This window comes from Polistes dominula, unplaced genomic scaffold (genome assembly GCF_049000335.1).
Source record: "Polistes dominula isolate Pdom_NZ unplaced genomic scaffold, Pdom_raw_medaka contig_75, whole genome shotgun sequence".
NCBI lineage: Eukaryota > Metazoa > Arthropoda > Insecta > Hymenoptera > Vespidae > Polistes > Polistes dominula.
Window position 1 is genome coordinate 4,046,436 of NW_028301003.1, and position 16,460 is coordinate 4,062,895.

Consider the following 16,460-nt stretch of genomic DNA (forward strand, 5'->3'; position numbering starts at 1 on the left):
TACAGGTGATCTTCATTGGATTTAACAACAAACCTTTTTAATTCTCCTCCATTTGATATATGTATAAATGCATTTCTGAAGGCACACAAAAACTAATTATAAAATATATATATTTAAAAGTCCATAATAAATATAACATTTTTAATATTTACACAGGTTTACAAATGATTTTAAATATGTTTATTAATAAAATGTTTAATTTATTAATTTATCTGTTTTAGACTTAAGACTTCAATGGATCTACTTGTTTTTTTTATTTTTATAATTTAGTAGGGGAAACTTTCATCGTTGTTCAGTATAGTTTAAAATTTAAAGGTACTTAAAAAATAAAAGTTGGTAAATTATTGAATCATTTGTGTGTGGAGAGTAATTTCATTTTTTATTTAGTTAGGCTACATTTTCTCGGAATAGTCCTAGCAAAGATCAATTTCTTCGTCGTTTCTTTTGATGAGAGTCAAGACTTGTATTAAAAATCATCGAACCAATATTCGGGGTTTTCAATGGCTTAGGAAATTGGAGTTTTAAAGGAGTCGAAGATTTTCAAACGATGAAAACGATCTCCCATAATTCGATAGGGAAGAATAAAGAAGGAACAAAAATGTATTGCGGAATGACAGCAGCTGCAATTTGTCCCAAATCGACCACCACAACCTGAGTTATATTCCTAAAAAAAGAAAATAGGGTCAATGCTTAAAGAAAAATTTCTAACCCATACTATAAAAAAAAAAGAAAGAAAAAAATCACGTTAAATCCTGAAGAAAGTTACTCGCTTGATTACGCGTAATAATTGACACATTTGATTTCGATTTTGGGTCGAAAACCGCGATCGCGTTACATGTAAGGTATTTCTTTTTTTTATATATTACCAGGTAGCTAAAGAAAGGGTCATAGGGTCAGCCATTCATTTTTCGAGCAGGTCATAACCATGATACATACTTTTTTGTTCAACCCTTTTTTTGCCTTAGAGAATTATTTCCAAAAGTGTACGTTACAGCCCTGGGTAAGGGTGGGCCCAAAAATTGTGAGTAGATTATAAAAGTAAGTGACTTTTTCCAGAAACTTTCAAACCGGTCTTTCAATTAAAATTATAAAACTATAAAAAAATTATTAGTTCAAAGTCTATATACTAAAATATAAGCCAATGGATAACCATTACGAATTTGTATTTGTACTTACATTAATTGGATAAAATGATGAAATAATCGTGGCAAAAGTTCATTGGAAGATCTGTAAAATGATTTTTTCGAATGGGTTTTTATGATATCCCAAAGTTTGCAGTAACGTTGAGGAACAATGAGTACCCTGATGATGACAAACGTCCAGTAACTCGATACCAGACCATATGCCCATGGAAAACTACCCTCCATGATATTTTTCTCTTTCTAACGTTACATGAGTCTGTTAGAAGTAGCAACCTTGCAAGAGAAGCAATAACGAAGCGAAACAACATGATCGTGCAACAAAGAGGCCACGACCCGAAAACCCCATAAGTTCGATACAAATGTACAGATATGCAGTACCTCGTAGTTATTGGGTTACCTTGTGGGAGAAGACCCAAATCAAAAAAGGAGGGGGTGAAATGGTAAGGGATGGTGTTAGCTAGATAACAATAATCAAAAATCCAAGAATGTTGTCTCCTCAAAGAAAAACAATTGCATGATTTCTAACTATTTTAAGCTTGTCTAAATATTATTTAAAAAATAAAGGGATTCTTATGGGATAAACGAACGATCGAAGGAGAAGAAGAAGCTAAAAAGTAGAAAGGAAAAAAAATCATTAAAGAAAGGGTTATTGAAAACGAACCTGTCAGACAGTTCGCGTTGCTCGCACAGCTGTGGGTCGATCGCGTTAAATGTGTAATTATCGAATCGTTAAGAGGCTCGTCCTGACAGCAGACGAACAGGCACGCTAATTGATAAATTGCTTTTTGCCTGACCGCTCTCCTCCACCTCTCCTCAAACCCCCAACTTTCCACCCATCTCTCTTTCTGCTCACTGTCAGATAAAATAATATTGAAGTATCTATTATTTCAAAGTCTGCTGAAATAACCTGCCCAACTTCTTTATTTTAACGCTGAGCTATCTTTTCATTTGATTCTACACAAATTATTTGAACAAAATTGTCAAATATTAAAAAATATTTTAGAAAAAAATACAAATTAGACAAATATATTTCTACTTGTACATTTTTATTAATGTGAAGTACTTACACACACAAAGTGAGTTTTCGAAATGCATATAAATGATATAAGAAAGATCGTTGAAGGGCTGAAAATAAAATGGCAGAAGCAACACCGGTCGCGTTAAATAACTCGAATGATCTCTACTATGCGATATATCTTGTATCTTTCTCTTTCTCTTTCTCTTTCTCTTATTTTTTGAAGTATGTGTATACGTACGATGCAGAATCACGGTGCGTTCGAACGACGCGCATAATGGCGGGTCACCGTAACTAAAAGGGCTAATCATGACAAATGCAGCCGTTACTGCTGCCTTCGCTGTTGCCTCCTCCACGAAATCAAACAGAAAGAGAAAGAGAATCACCATGAATTATTCTCCACCTCTTCCTTTCTCTCTTAGAAAATACTCTTAGAACATTCTTCACTAAAAATAATTTCTTTTTCTTTTTGTCTTAACACAAAAAATCCTGTACAAAAACCAAAACCTAATTTTCCATCCCATGAACAATGAACAAAAATCTTTCTAGTATTTGAACATCAAAAAATAATTGTAGATATTTTAAATATGAAATTATAAAAATGACCATGGCATATGATTTAAAAGATTAGTACTGTTAAGAAGGAAGTTTATTCTTTGAGGTTTATTGTATATTGGACAGTTTAGTAAATTTATGCAAATACCACTTTTACTTGATCCTAAGAGATAGAAAATAAGAGAAAAATAAATATATTGAGATGGTAGAGTTTATTGTTTGTATAGTTGGCAAACAGGCCTGCGGTGCATGTTGCTTCAACAATACTCATTCTCTAGACCCCTTATGTTATTTTTCTGGATTATCCGAGTTGCCTGGATAAAATAATTGTTCGATGGAGCACGAGATACCATATTATAGTTTGTGATTTTGTAAATAATAGATTGTTTATTTTAATAGTGCTGGACGTTAGAATGAAAAAGAAAAGAAAAAAAGGAAAAGTGAATCTCAAAGGAATTCGTTAAATTATGATTATTTAATTCATTCGTACGAATCTTATAAAGTTCATATGGGGATCTCAATTGGAAAAAATAAAGAATAAAAAAAGAATAGACAAGAAGAAAAAAATTGATCAGGTAGACCACAAGAGATATTATTTTAGGCTTGAAACATACAAAGAGGCATATTACAGTTTAGTTAAGCTCCTAAGTTTAACTGAGCGAAATGCAAAGGGAGAGCCATCAGGATTAGATGAATATTCTATTACTAGATAAAGAACAACGCTTGTCATGGATCCTTTCGTACTCGAAAAGAACTTCCTTCTTTTTCAATCTTTCCCTTTAAATCGTTATCAAAAACATTCCTTTTTATTTCTTTAAAAAACAATTATTTTATCCTTCAACTTGGCTCGTGAACAATCATTTCCTATAAGAATTTCTTAGTAAAAAAAAAGGAAAAGAAACAAAGTATAATAAAAAATTAATTTGGTGCTTTTAGACAGAATAAAATAGTTTCTAATTCATGAGTAGATTAGCATAGACTGACTGAACTAAATATTTTGATAATATACAAAAAAGTAGAAAAAATGAAGCCAATAAAAAAATATTTCTGGACATATTTTCTACACGTTATTTATAAAAACAAGTAGGAAAGAGAAGAAGCTCGTGGTCCCTTTTGTTAAGAATAGTTCTATCGCTAAATCCCTTTGAGAGTTCTATTGTCTGCCTAGTTTGCCTCTGTTGCTACATTTTTGACTACTATTAAAAGAATCGAAGAGAAGGTAGAGAAGAAAAAAAGTAAAAAAAAAATAAAGAAAAGAACTGTGAAGGGACGAGGGGTGGTATGGGGTGGGATGGAACGTTAGGGTCTTCATTATAGAATTATGTAACTGTAAATTGAGCAAATATAACAACCGTCGTTGCTTATTTTTGGGCCCCACGAAGAAGGTCCTAGGACTCAGGTTTTGCACTTTTTTTTTTGTTATTGTTGTCTTCTGCTTTTTCTTATTCTTCTTCTCCTATTGGCATTGAAGATAAAAAGGGGAGTCGTTCAGCTAGATTCGGTATCATATTACCAAGAGAAGTAAAGTAACTCATATCTAAAAGAGACATCAATCGAAAGAGAGAGAAAGATAAATGGATAGGTTGAAAGAAGGAATGAGAAGGTTTTATGCAACCAACCAATGCATAATCCAAGCTGCTCGGAATAACCTTTGGGAGATTAGAAAGACGAGTAGGTTGTTATTCAATTGTTCAGGTTGGTGCATTTGTTCAAAATGTATTTTATGTATAAGTAAAGCAGATGATTTTGTTGTCAAAAATTTGTATGAACGTTTGAACCATTTGATTTATAATTTAATTGTTTGATTAAATCCAAATTTAAAAACAAAATAAGAAATAATCATCCCCTGCTAGTAGTTGGACGAACAATTTGGGTTGGTTTGTAAAAAAAAGAAAGGTTAGACTTCTTTTCTTGTTCTCACGCGTAATTGATTGTGAAGGAAAGATTTTTGATGATAGTATTTGTGTTGGTAAGTGAAGCATTCGCACTTGAAATTTGCAACGGTCTTAGGTTGCACGAGCCATTCATGGGTAAAAGATTATCCTTCGATGTTGGATTACGCCAGCTGTAGGAGATAGAATGTATCGTAAATAGATGATTATGGTCGTTGTTGTGTTGGTGGTAAACCCGACACCACCTAATTCCGTAGGATCCTCACTCTGAAATCTCGTATTTTCGACGTAAGAATCGACGTAAGATCGACATAACGAGAGAATAAGGAAACGTATTCTGCGATGCTTTATTTGCTTTGTTAAAGAAAAGAAAAGAGAAAAATAGGGAAAGAGAGTGCTAATAGATTGCTTGAAAGAAACGTTAAGAGCCCACCTTCGAAGAGGTTCCTCCTCGAATTACTTTTTTCTTTGAGGCGTACACGCAACACAACAAAAAACGATTATTCGGTTGATTTAACTGATGCAAACGATTGGATCAAAAGTTTATGAAGCATAGAAGTTTAATTAAAGATACAAATGGTCAATGATTGTTTTATTTTATTTCGTTCGATGAACCGTTCAGTGGACATATTCAATTGGACCAATGTTTGCATCGTTAATGTGTGATTTATTTATTGCAAATGAGCTGAAGATTTTTCGACAATGTTGTATGAGTAAAAGAATCGGGGAATGGTTTAATCGCGAGAGAATTTTTGATGGCATTGTACTCCTAACTGAGAATGACATGCGAGATCGTCCCACAGGATGCGTCACGCGATCCTGCAGGACTAATTTACACTAGGGCACGAAATACGGTGTTGGATGATGGCACGACATTGATGGATACAATTGTTGCCCGTATTGTGTTGGTATTGTGACGCGACAACCGAGATGCGTGTCTTATTGTATGCTTGTTTGCGGCTTTGCCCCTGTAAAGAAAAAGACCCATGATGTAGTGGTGTCTGGATGAGATTCCCTCGTATATAAAAATCTTTCATTCTTTCTTTTTTTTTTTTTTGAACCAACCCTCCTGTTCCCATCTTTTTAATAACCAACACATTTTTATAACATCTTCCAATTATTACAACAAAATGAACAAATGTATCGAAAATTCATGAGATAATTAAGTAACACGTACGTGTTTAACATCGGATTAACTTTTAACTATACTATCAAACCTAAATTTAGCTCAATAGTTGAAATAATTCTATTGAAACATTTGGTTATATAAATATAAATATACATATTCAAACATAGGCTTTACTTTGAACATAACACTGAATATATTTACAAACAGTTAAACTAAATAGTTTGAATAATAACCAGTAGTTCTAGTGAGTAATAAAAAAAAAGAAGAAAAAAAGAAAATAAAGTTGTTCCTTTTGATTTCGCATGATAGCTACCATAGGAATAAAGTTGTTCGGTTTGCTGATCCATTCGAGTGAACGATAATAGAGTCATCGTGTACGAGAGAGGCATCCGATTTGACTTTAGGTTCACACAATAGCGTTTCCTACCGCAAAAGAGGGGTAAGGGGAGAGGAGGCGAGGAGGGTCGAGGTAGAAAGAAGGGATGCCGAAAGTGCAATGATGTACGAGGAGACAGAGAATCTCTTCTACTTGAAAAAGGGAAGAAAATGTGGAAGGGAAAGAACCGGCCGTAATAGAAAGAGAAAGAGAAAGAGAGATAGAAAGAGAAAGATATGTGGAATGGAATCGCATAAACTGCACGTCACCCTGTTGTGTGTAAACTCGTGGGGCGCAGATCGCGACAATTGGTGACAACACGTCGACAAAGCGTCGGAACGAGCCAAAACGAGTCTAAAGAGCCGAAAGATCAGAACCAACTGATAGGTTTAAGTCGTTAATGATCCGAACAAATAAAATCATTTTACTTCGTTGAAATATCTTTATATTTTTCTTGGTAACAAATGGAGAATTTTGAAACGAGAAACGAGTCTAAACGTTTTGCAGAATGTCTAAGGATTCTATTTCGTGTTTGAAAATTCTATTACAATTATTCGAGATTTTTTGTAAGTTCATAAAAAAAAAGTAGGAATAAAAATGTGAATGATTTTCCTTAACATTTGTTTGTTCGATTTGACAGTTTTTAGTTGAATCGTTGAATGGATGAGGTATAAATAAAAAGAAATTTGTTTGGGCAAGAGTGATAGTCGTTGACATTACTAAGTGGTATCCCTGAACGTGCCATTAATCACACGAACGGGTCCCTGATTCTCTCAGTCACGCCGCACTCTCTTTCTCTCTTTCTCTCTTTCTCTCTCTGTAGGGAGAAGAAGGAAGAAAGAAGATGGAAAGAGATCGTAGCACGCTCGCGGCTACGAGAAAAGGCGGCCCTTTAGGTGAGTTCCACTATGCCGAACGATAATAGAGCCGTAATCGTAAGCGGATGAGGGCTAATAGCGATTATCTTTGGAAAATAGCACGCGTCTTAAAAAATGTCAAGAAAAAATGCAACACACAATTAAACAATAAACTTGCATATTTCAGAACTTTGAATGAATCAATTATGCACTTTCAAATCGAACAATTCAAATAAAATTAAAGTTCAGTACCTGATCTAAGCATCCATTTGCAATAAAAAAACTGTATTAAGACAAACAAATGTTAGGGAATGTGAGAAAAAAACTAATGAAGAGTGGACACCTAGTAAAAGGGAAAACTTGGTATAAGAAAATGATTGTCAACGTGTGTCGGCGTAGGATCAGAGAAATCGTTCTCCTTCTTTAGTCGATGGTATCACACATTTGTCACATATCAGAATAGGACGACACGTATGTTCGGTATATACCACAAACCACTATAACTCCTGTTGCATATCTCTCCCTCTCTCCTTCTCATCCTTTTATCCACATAAAAAAGAAGAAGAAGAAAAAGAAAAAGAAAATAGAACCCAAGCGAAATAATTCCATGAAAACTCAATCGATCTTCTTCCTGTGTTCCTTTTTAACTTCACCGCCTTGGACGACTTTTGTGGAACATTGTGACTTGTTTACCGCGGCACCTTTTTTCCCTCGCTGATTGATTTCTCAAAAAAGAAACCCACGCTTCTTTCTACCACCAGATAGAATCGTTTGTCGGTAAAACAGATTAATTTTATAACGTAAACGTAGAATCGGTTAGCGAAAGGTTCGAGTCGAGTTGGAAAAACAGAACAAACGTGCGCGATGCAACATAGGGTGAGAAAGAAATAATATTTTACCTTGAACGATTCATCTTCTAACGCGGATCCGTTTCGTATTCCCCCTCTACTTTCCTTCCTTTCTCTTCCCTGGGCTGCCTTCTCCCTTTCTCTTTCTTTCTATCTCACTTTCAATAAGCGTGACAAAGCAAACAAAATTCAACAAATGATTTTTGCACGGAACTGAGATGGAACGCTTGTTACAATACAACCGATCATGCGTAAGGGATGAAGAGGTGGATCATTGATGTGTTTTCCTATCTCTCTCATTCTCATTCTCAACTTTTCCTCCTCTTTCCCCCATATCTATGTATCTGTCAGGATAGATTGGTAGTCGGTTGGTTTCGTTTGTGGTAAACACGTTGTGCCAGGAAAAATGTAATGATGGCCCATCGCACGCCATTGATTTGTGGCTCCATTAGTTCTGGATTCTAAGCTTTGGATTCTAACACCTGGTGTATCGATGAAGAACACGTAAGTTTTTTCAACTAGCAATGATAGGGGAAACGTTTTATTGAACTTCAACGAATACAAATAACTTTATTCCATGTTTTTGTTAGATTTAGCAAACTATCTTGCAAATTAAATATTTCTTACTAACATTTTTTCTGATTTCAAATAAACAAAGTATTTTTTAATAAATACTGGAAATGAAAATTTTGTTAATGATTAAATTAAAAAATATTGAAATAAAGTAAGGAAAGAGACCACCAAGAAAGAACAAATTAAGGACTCGTCGGCATTAAAAAAGGATATCTATAGAAGATGAAAGTACCGACTTTAGGAAAGAGGGCCACCCTCAGTGAATTTATAAGTGATAGAAAGAGAAAGAAAACTGGCTATTAGAGAAAGTTGGAAACCTGTCCGAGAGAGACTAACACCCGGACAAAAACAACACGCGCGATCATTCTCCAGTTAACAAGCTGATAATGAGAAGGACTGGCGTGTATACCAGTTACCGCAGCCAAGAATCTGCTCTTCTTGTTTCCCTCGAGTGGCCCAGACGACGACAGTGGCCCACCCCAACTCTAATGCTGATATTGGATCGTGAGAACACTTGAATTATCTTTGTGCTACTACATTTTCCACTTTTCCAATAAATTTTAGCACACCAATTATTAGACTCATTTGTTGTAGTTTTTAATTAATTATATTGCATTACGTATAACATAAAAATGAAATAAAACGAAAATAGGAAATATTAGTAAACAGGAACCCTAAATAATTATGAAGAAATATTTTTGGTAGGTTTAGACTAAACTAAGTATATATTGGATGGAAAAATTGTTAAGGGGATGTAACGGAGACGGTTTTCTTTGTGGAAATTTTTCCTCTTTTCATAACTAGTAGGAGGTTAAAAAAAAGAGAGAGAGAGAGACTAAAAAAGGGGGAGGATATGGTGGTGGTCTTAGGACTATTTCTCTCTCTCTTTTTTCCTGCAGAACGGTGGAGTCGGCGCCCTTGTAGTTCGATCGTGGGCGGAGCATCATGACCGTCGTGGTGCGCGGCGTCATGTGTAAAGAAGAGATTGTCAATGGACGGTATTGTTGGGACTGTGCGCACCAAACCAAATAACAAATGGCCGTATTCTATCTCTTTCTCTTTCTTTCTTTCTTTCTTTCTTTCTTTCGTTCTTTCAGCTATGCACCAAAAGCCTAGGAGGAAGGAACACCAACACCACACCAGTATACCGGCGGTATCACCCTCCTTCAAACATTTTACCCTCCCAGTTTTCCTTACATCAACAACGTGTTTCTTTTATTCCTGATAAGGCTAATCCGAAGCTTGGAAAAGCCACCGGTTATACTGGTTGCATTAGAAAGTAATATCATTTGTCCTTGTCAATTATTTTTTAAATCTTTCCTTATATTATTATCTAACTTTTCATCGATTTCAACACATTTTTTTTGTACATATTTTGGAATTCGACCCACCTAGAAGAAGTTCCCATTATGGGACATAGGTCTAAAAGAAAGAATACATCAATGTATCGGCATTTGAATAAGTAAATCTTGAAGAAAGCTAAAAAAAAGAATGTCGGTAAATTGAAAAGGAAAAAAGAGAAAGAAAGAAATGCATAAAAATATAATAAATGGGCAAACAAAATGGCTCAAAAATCGATGACCACTCCCATTTCCCTATTCTTGTATATAGTAACCAAGTCACACAATATTTCGTGGACAATAGTCTGGCATGTTTTTCAATATTTAGCCATCATGACTTTTCGTCGACCCTTTCGAATGGAAATCTCCGCGTCGAATCGGAAACTGGATATTTCAATTAAATGGGACTAGACAGCTGTTGACTGCAGACTGTCTACGGCGTCTTAGATGAACAGGTAGACCAAATATGTGACAGGATTTGTAGAAACTTATGATAAAATGTGGCTTCAATTTTTATACAAAAAGATCAAAACTGAAGATAAAATTAAGAAAGAAAAAGAAAATAAGAATTACAAAAAAAGAAAGGACAACAACCTATGTTTAATTAGAAAGGAAGAAAATTCTTGCTATTCCCTTGACGATAAAAATAACGAATACTTAAAAAATACCCCCTATCGTTTCAGGTTTTACAAAATTCATCAATAATCCTCAAAAAGGATAAATTATTTTAACCACAACTGACAACACAAACTTTAATCCTTTTATAAAATATAACCACAAAAGCGAAACTAATATTCAGGTATTATAGGAAATATTCAAAAAAGGAATCATTCCCTAGAGACCAATAAGTTAAGGGGATATTAATATCCTCTGCAATGTACACACACACACATCGGGTTTCGTTTAGAAGGAAAGGCTTAAGAAGACTTTTCTAGAAAAATAACATTTTTATTTTGCTTAGAAATAACATTTTATTTGTAGTTTTAAAATATTCCAATATTGTAGTTGCAAATATTCTTTCTTTTTTTCTGAGGATATCTAGAAAGGGATGATGAAAAAGGGAAGAATTCGTTGTAGATGAAAAAATTAAATTAGCCCTTTGGAAAAGGCAATGATGCATGCAGTAAATAGATTATCGACAAAGAAATCCCCATCGATGAGTGACGAATTCACCTGAATACGGTATAAACCATTGCTCTGGAATCGTTTTAACGATGGTCCAAGGGAACTTTGGGAAAATTGGGGGAGGTTGGTGTGAAGAGAAAAAGATCTCCATAGGGTAGAAGAGGCTTTTTAAGGTTACGGTCACGGACTAAATCGTGAAAATTAGTGGCATCTGGTATCCGTTTTCTTTCTTTCTTTCCATCTTTATCTATCCATCTTTTTTTTCTCCCTAAAACTCAGTTGCCTAGTTCGGGGAAGATGTTTGAAAAACTGGGCGGGCCAGTAGGTTCGTACTTTGAAAATGTGCTCTCGTATTTCTTTTAAAAATTCTTATAAAATAGAAAATACCGTTGGAACTTTGAATTCAATTAATTTCGAGTTTAATAAACTAATTAGAATTACCTGGAATTGATGCATTTTCAGTTAATTTTGCTGTGTTCACATTGCATAACCAAAATTCTTTTTTGAACCCACAGATTTTTTAAAGAAACTTACAAACGTTAAGCCCACCAGGAGACTATTGTGATCTGAACAAGGTTTGATACCTCCTTAGTAGATTCGAAAATATTTGTAAAAAACGTTAGTCAAAGTGACCTCGTATGCGTCAAAGAAAAGGAATCCCAGGTTTTACCTTGAGATCGAACAGTGGATCAAAAAAAATGAGAGGGACAGAAAACTCATAAATCAAAAAATAATATCTTTGTATACACGTGCCATGTTTTTTCAAATTGTTTATTTTCGATAACCATAATTATTATTAGTATATTGTTGCTAACAAGAGGCTTTGTTGAAACTCAAATAAAGTACATTTGAGACGGATGTCTTTTTTGTGGTCTATCATTCTTTCCTACATTCTTATATAAAATTCGAACAAAAATTGCATTCTTATAATAAAGCACCACACGAAGTTTTTCTTTCATTTCAAAAGGAAATATTGACATTGATGTATTTTAAAAGTTAGGTGAAAAGGGTTCTCGAATAAATCGAAAAGTCGTTTCAAAGATATCAAAAAATTTCTTACAAATAATTCGATGTTACTAACGTGACGATGAATAATCGTTGACATAAATTGAAACTATAGTTACACTTAATAAATCAGGAATTTCTAGATAAAACCAAAAAGTTTGTTTAGCTCAGAGGAAACTGTTCTCAGGATTGTTGTTAAAAATTACACGCAGAGAAAAATCTATGAATGGAGACGAATCTAAAAAAAAGAAAGAAAAAAGAAGAGAATCAGGGCGACAATCTTGAGGAGCAGTGATGGTTGAACAAAATGGAAGATGAGATCGAAGAATAAGGCTAGAAAGTAGATTGCAACGGTTAGCAAGAAGGAAAAAGATAGTCAAAGAAATAAGGGAGGAAGGAGGGATAAGGAAGAAAGTGGGAGTGGCCCTTTTACCTCGAAGGATCGAAAAGAGAAAGAAAGAAAGAGAGAGAGAGAGAGTGGTAGTGCAGTGCAGTTCCCGGCGAACGTAAAGCACCCTCGCATCGCGCTCGTGCCAGAGACAATGGCGCCATATTGTGAAAATATTGATTACGATTCGGGCAACAATGGAGACAATGGAACCAGTGCGACTTCTTGCTGCGGTGGCGGTACTTCAGGAAAAGAGTTCCTTGAGTATGCATCTCTCAACCAGACACACACACACTCATATACTTACACTTACACAGTAGGATTTCTCCTTCAACACTGCAGCCGCCATCGTTGATCGTCTCAAATCCGCCTCACTCTCTCTCCCTCTCTCTCTCTCTCTCTCTCTCTTTTACTTTCTTTACAAACCTAACCTGATAGAGTAGTGCTTTTATTCCTTTTCAAAGAGTTATTCTATCACGGTAAGGGAAGAAAAGCGTTGCAAACAATGATACCTACCCCTTACTTTAAATCCACCGCCACCAACGAACACCATCTCTACCGCAGTCGTCGTCGTCGTCGTCGTCGTCGTCGTCGTCGTCGTCGTCGTCGTCGTCGTCGTCGTCGTCGTCGTCGTCGTCGTCGTCGTCGTCGTCGTCGTCGTCGTCGTCGTCGTCGTTGTCGTCACCACCACCTTGTCAAAGTTTTCCTTTGAACTCTTTTTATAGATTTTTTAGTCTTCTTTCTATTTTTTTTCTATTGTGTTTGCTTGTTCTTGCAACTACTAACTATCCAGCTAGCTAGCCATTCTTTTGATATACCTTTTTCTTTAATATTTCAAAGGTACAATTAGGAAAAAATGAATAAATTTAAATGAATTGTACAGATTTATCTTTTTATTCGTAAAAGATCAACCATTATCCAACCCTTCCTCCCCAATAACTCAACAACATATCATTAAATTCGAAGAAGAAAAACTTGTCTCAAGAGATTTGTAGGAGGAGAACGTAGGATCAAAAAAAAAAGAAAAGAAAAAAAAGTAGAAAGAAAGAACAATAGTCTAGCATTTTCGAAACGTGGTAACGAGAAAGAGAGAGGGTCGAATGCTAAAAATCAAAGGGACACGAGGTGAACGAGCAAAGAGAAAGAAAAAGCTAGAGAAAATACGTTCGACGTATTCAGTTTAATATTGAGAAAGAGAGAGTGAGAGAAAAGCAGAGTGGAAGGGAGGATGGATGAAGTCACCTTCTTTTGTGATAAAAAAAAAGAAAAAGAAAGAGAGAGAAAGAGAAAACGAATGCATTTTAAAAGAGTGACCACAAACAAAAAGTTAGCCCTGATTTTTAGCCGCTCGAACGAGTTGCTGCTGCTGTTGGTCGAAACTAAACGAAATGAGACGAGCCTTTTCGAAGTGTAGAATATAAAAAATACATCATACAGACTGGTATTATGTATATACACCCCGTGTTCTATTCTGTTATCCTGTGGTGCACAGGAGGCAGCACCCAACGGTACCGTTGTTGTTTGTTGTTGTGTGTAACTGCGGAATCGCACGGTTTCGTGAGTTTTTGTATTACGATTGAGAGGCATTTCGCGAACTCAAGAGGCGTTTTGTTTTTGGCATTGGGGCGGACAGGAGGCTGGCCATTTTCCTAATGGCTCGTTGATTCGAAAAAAATCGACTAAATCTGATTTCTCTTTTTCTTTTTGTTTTCTTCTTCTTTTTTTCTCTGTGGGGTGAATGAGCGGATAGAGAATTTCGATCATTGCTGACTCTGCTTCGATGAAGCATGATCTAAGTAATGTTACGAAAGAGGGAAAGGGATGGCTAATTCTTTTGTTCAATTTTTGGGTATAACTCGTCATATTCTTATCTTCTTCTCTTATCGATATTTCAATATATTTTTATCTTCAAAAATACTCATTTTGATTTATTTTGTTGTACTTCTTATATATATTTCTTTTGTTAAAAAATTGTTTGTAAGGTGGGGGGGGGGGTATGTGTTTGATTCACGTAGTAGTGGTGGTAGAGAAAGAGGCCGCGTAATTTAAATATTTTTCATCGCTCTAAAAGAGATCGATGAGATAAAACAAGTATGCGCTTCGTGCTCGGCAATAAGCTATGCCTCATACGCCATACTCTTCAAGAATTTCACCTCTAACGCGTTTTTAAAACGATTATCCGCTGAGCTAGCATTTCACCCGAGGGCCTCCAACTTCTTGAAAGACTTCTCGCGAAAGAAAAAGAAAAGACAAAAATCTTAGAAAAAAAATAAAAAGAATCGCCGCGAGTATTCGATTTTTAAAATAGAAAAAAGAAGAGAGAAAAACAACAAATGAATATTGGATTAATGTTGCACAATAATGGCAGATGCAAATGATCGGTTGAATCGTTTATAAATTTGTGTGTGTTTAATTACACGTGCATCTTCTCTTTCATTCTTTGTCTCTTGTCTTTTCTTTTTTTACTATTTTTTTTGTCATTAAAAAAAACAAACGAGGAAGGTACAGAGGGAGAAAAAGGAAGAACGATTACGATAAGTGTGATGACATTTAGTCGGACTAATTGTGCGTAGTAACTCTAATATACAGGGTGGGGCAATATCTCTGTCCAGTTAGAATATTGTCGTTGTTTATAACAATATGAAAAATTTTATATACGCAACTTACACGGCATGATGAGGGGCATTTTTTGGCTTGAACGTTTTTTGCGTGGGTGGAGGCATAGAGGAGATTTCAAGGTCACCTGCATTTTTTTAAATGCATATTATATTTTTTTTTAATAGGATGTGATGGCAAATGTTGAGACGAATTCAACGAGCTATTATTCAAGGTCATGCAAGGTCAAATGTGGTACAAAATAAAGTTTCTTACATTACAGAAGATGTTCGAAGTGGTGACCGTTAATGCCAATGCAAAGTTGTAATCTTCGTATTGCTGCATCGCGTACATGTCTTATCATTTCTAAGCTTATGCTATTACATATTGCAACTATCAATTGGGGACTTTATTGGAAAATGTACCACTAAACGTTCGCCAAATGATGTGGCTACAGCACGACGGATGTCCAGCACATTATGCGCGGAGTGTAAGAGATGCACTGAATGAACTTTACTCAAATAAATGGATAGGACGTGGAGGAGTAGTTTCTTGGCCAACTCGTTCTCCCGATTGAACCCCACTAGATTTTTTTCTATGGGTAGCATTGAAAAATGCGATTTACCAAGAAGCACCTACTACACCAGAAAACATAAAAGAAAGAATAGTTGCAACATGTAATAGCATAAGTTTAGAAATGATAAGACATGTACGCGATGCAGCAATACGAAGATTACAACTTTGCATTGGCATTAACGGTCACCACTTCGAACATTTTCTGTAATGTAAGAAACTTTATTTTGTACCACATTTGACCTTGCATGACCTTGAATAATAGCTCGTTGAATTCGTCTCAACATTTGCCATCACATCCTATTAAAAAAAAATATAATATGCATTTAAAAAAATGCAGGTGACCTTGAAATCTCCTCTATGCCTCCACCCACGCAAAAAACGTTCAAGCCAAAAAATGCCCCTCATCATGCCGTGTAAGTTGCATATATAAAATTTTTCATATTGTTATAAACAACGATAATATTCTAACTGGACAGAGATATTGCCGCACCCTGTATATAATATATATATATATATATATATGTACGCGTTTGTATCTATGTATAAATGATAGGAGGGTTAAAAGTGCGACACATGTGACTTCCTTTTAACACGCAACACATCGACTTATTAGTAATCTACACGTTATAACATATGTTTTGTCTTCCATATTCTGATCTAATACAAATTTACTTAACACATTGTATATATTTACATGAATATATGTATACATAACATATATGTATATTTGCATTTTCTATTTTTATTACTGTAAAAGAAGCGAATAAAAAAGAATATTCATATCAGTAGAATGCATATTACAAGAGAATCATATAATGAAGATAAATCATGCAAAGAAAAAAAAAGAAGATTTAAAGTTGTAAAAACGATTGAGATGATTCTTTCAATCCATAATTCAAGCTGACGTACGTATTCTTTATCTTATCAAATTTTCTCCAATATAAATAATATATATATATATATATATATATATATATATATATATATATATATACTTACACATATAAACATATATTATATCAATGTTTTAAATTCTTCAGTGCA

The 16,460-nt window shown here is 34.9% G+C and overlaps 1 protein-coding gene across 1 annotated transcript; it reads right to left on the bottom strand.

The window, feature by feature from the left end:
* Positions 1–383: 383 nt before the first annotated feature.
* On the bottom strand, positions 384–1,456 carry LOC149032176 (uncharacterized). The gene is made up of 2 exons (XM_089174044.1): positions 1,177–1,456; positions 384–664 (listed from the first exon to the last, which is right to left on the bottom strand). The coding sequence occupies exons 1-2, from the start codon at positions 1,365–1,367 to the stop codon at positions 541–543; spliced, it is 315 nt and encodes a 104-aa protein (XP_089030170.1). The 5' UTR covers positions 1,368–1,456; the 3' UTR covers positions 384–540.
* Positions 1,457–16,460: the final 15,004 nt, after the last annotated feature.

What these genes read in the sequence shown, in the direction of transcription:
- LOC149032176 (XM_089174044.1), bottom strand. Translation starts at nt 1,367, where the DNA reads ATGGAGGGTAGTTTTCCATGGGCATATGGTCTGGTATCGAGTTACTGG. An exon ending in CATCATTTTATCCAATTAAT is followed by an intron (nt 665 to 1,176) that starts GTAAGTACAAAT and finishes TTCTTTTTTTAG; the next exon opens with GAATATAACTCAGGTTGTGG.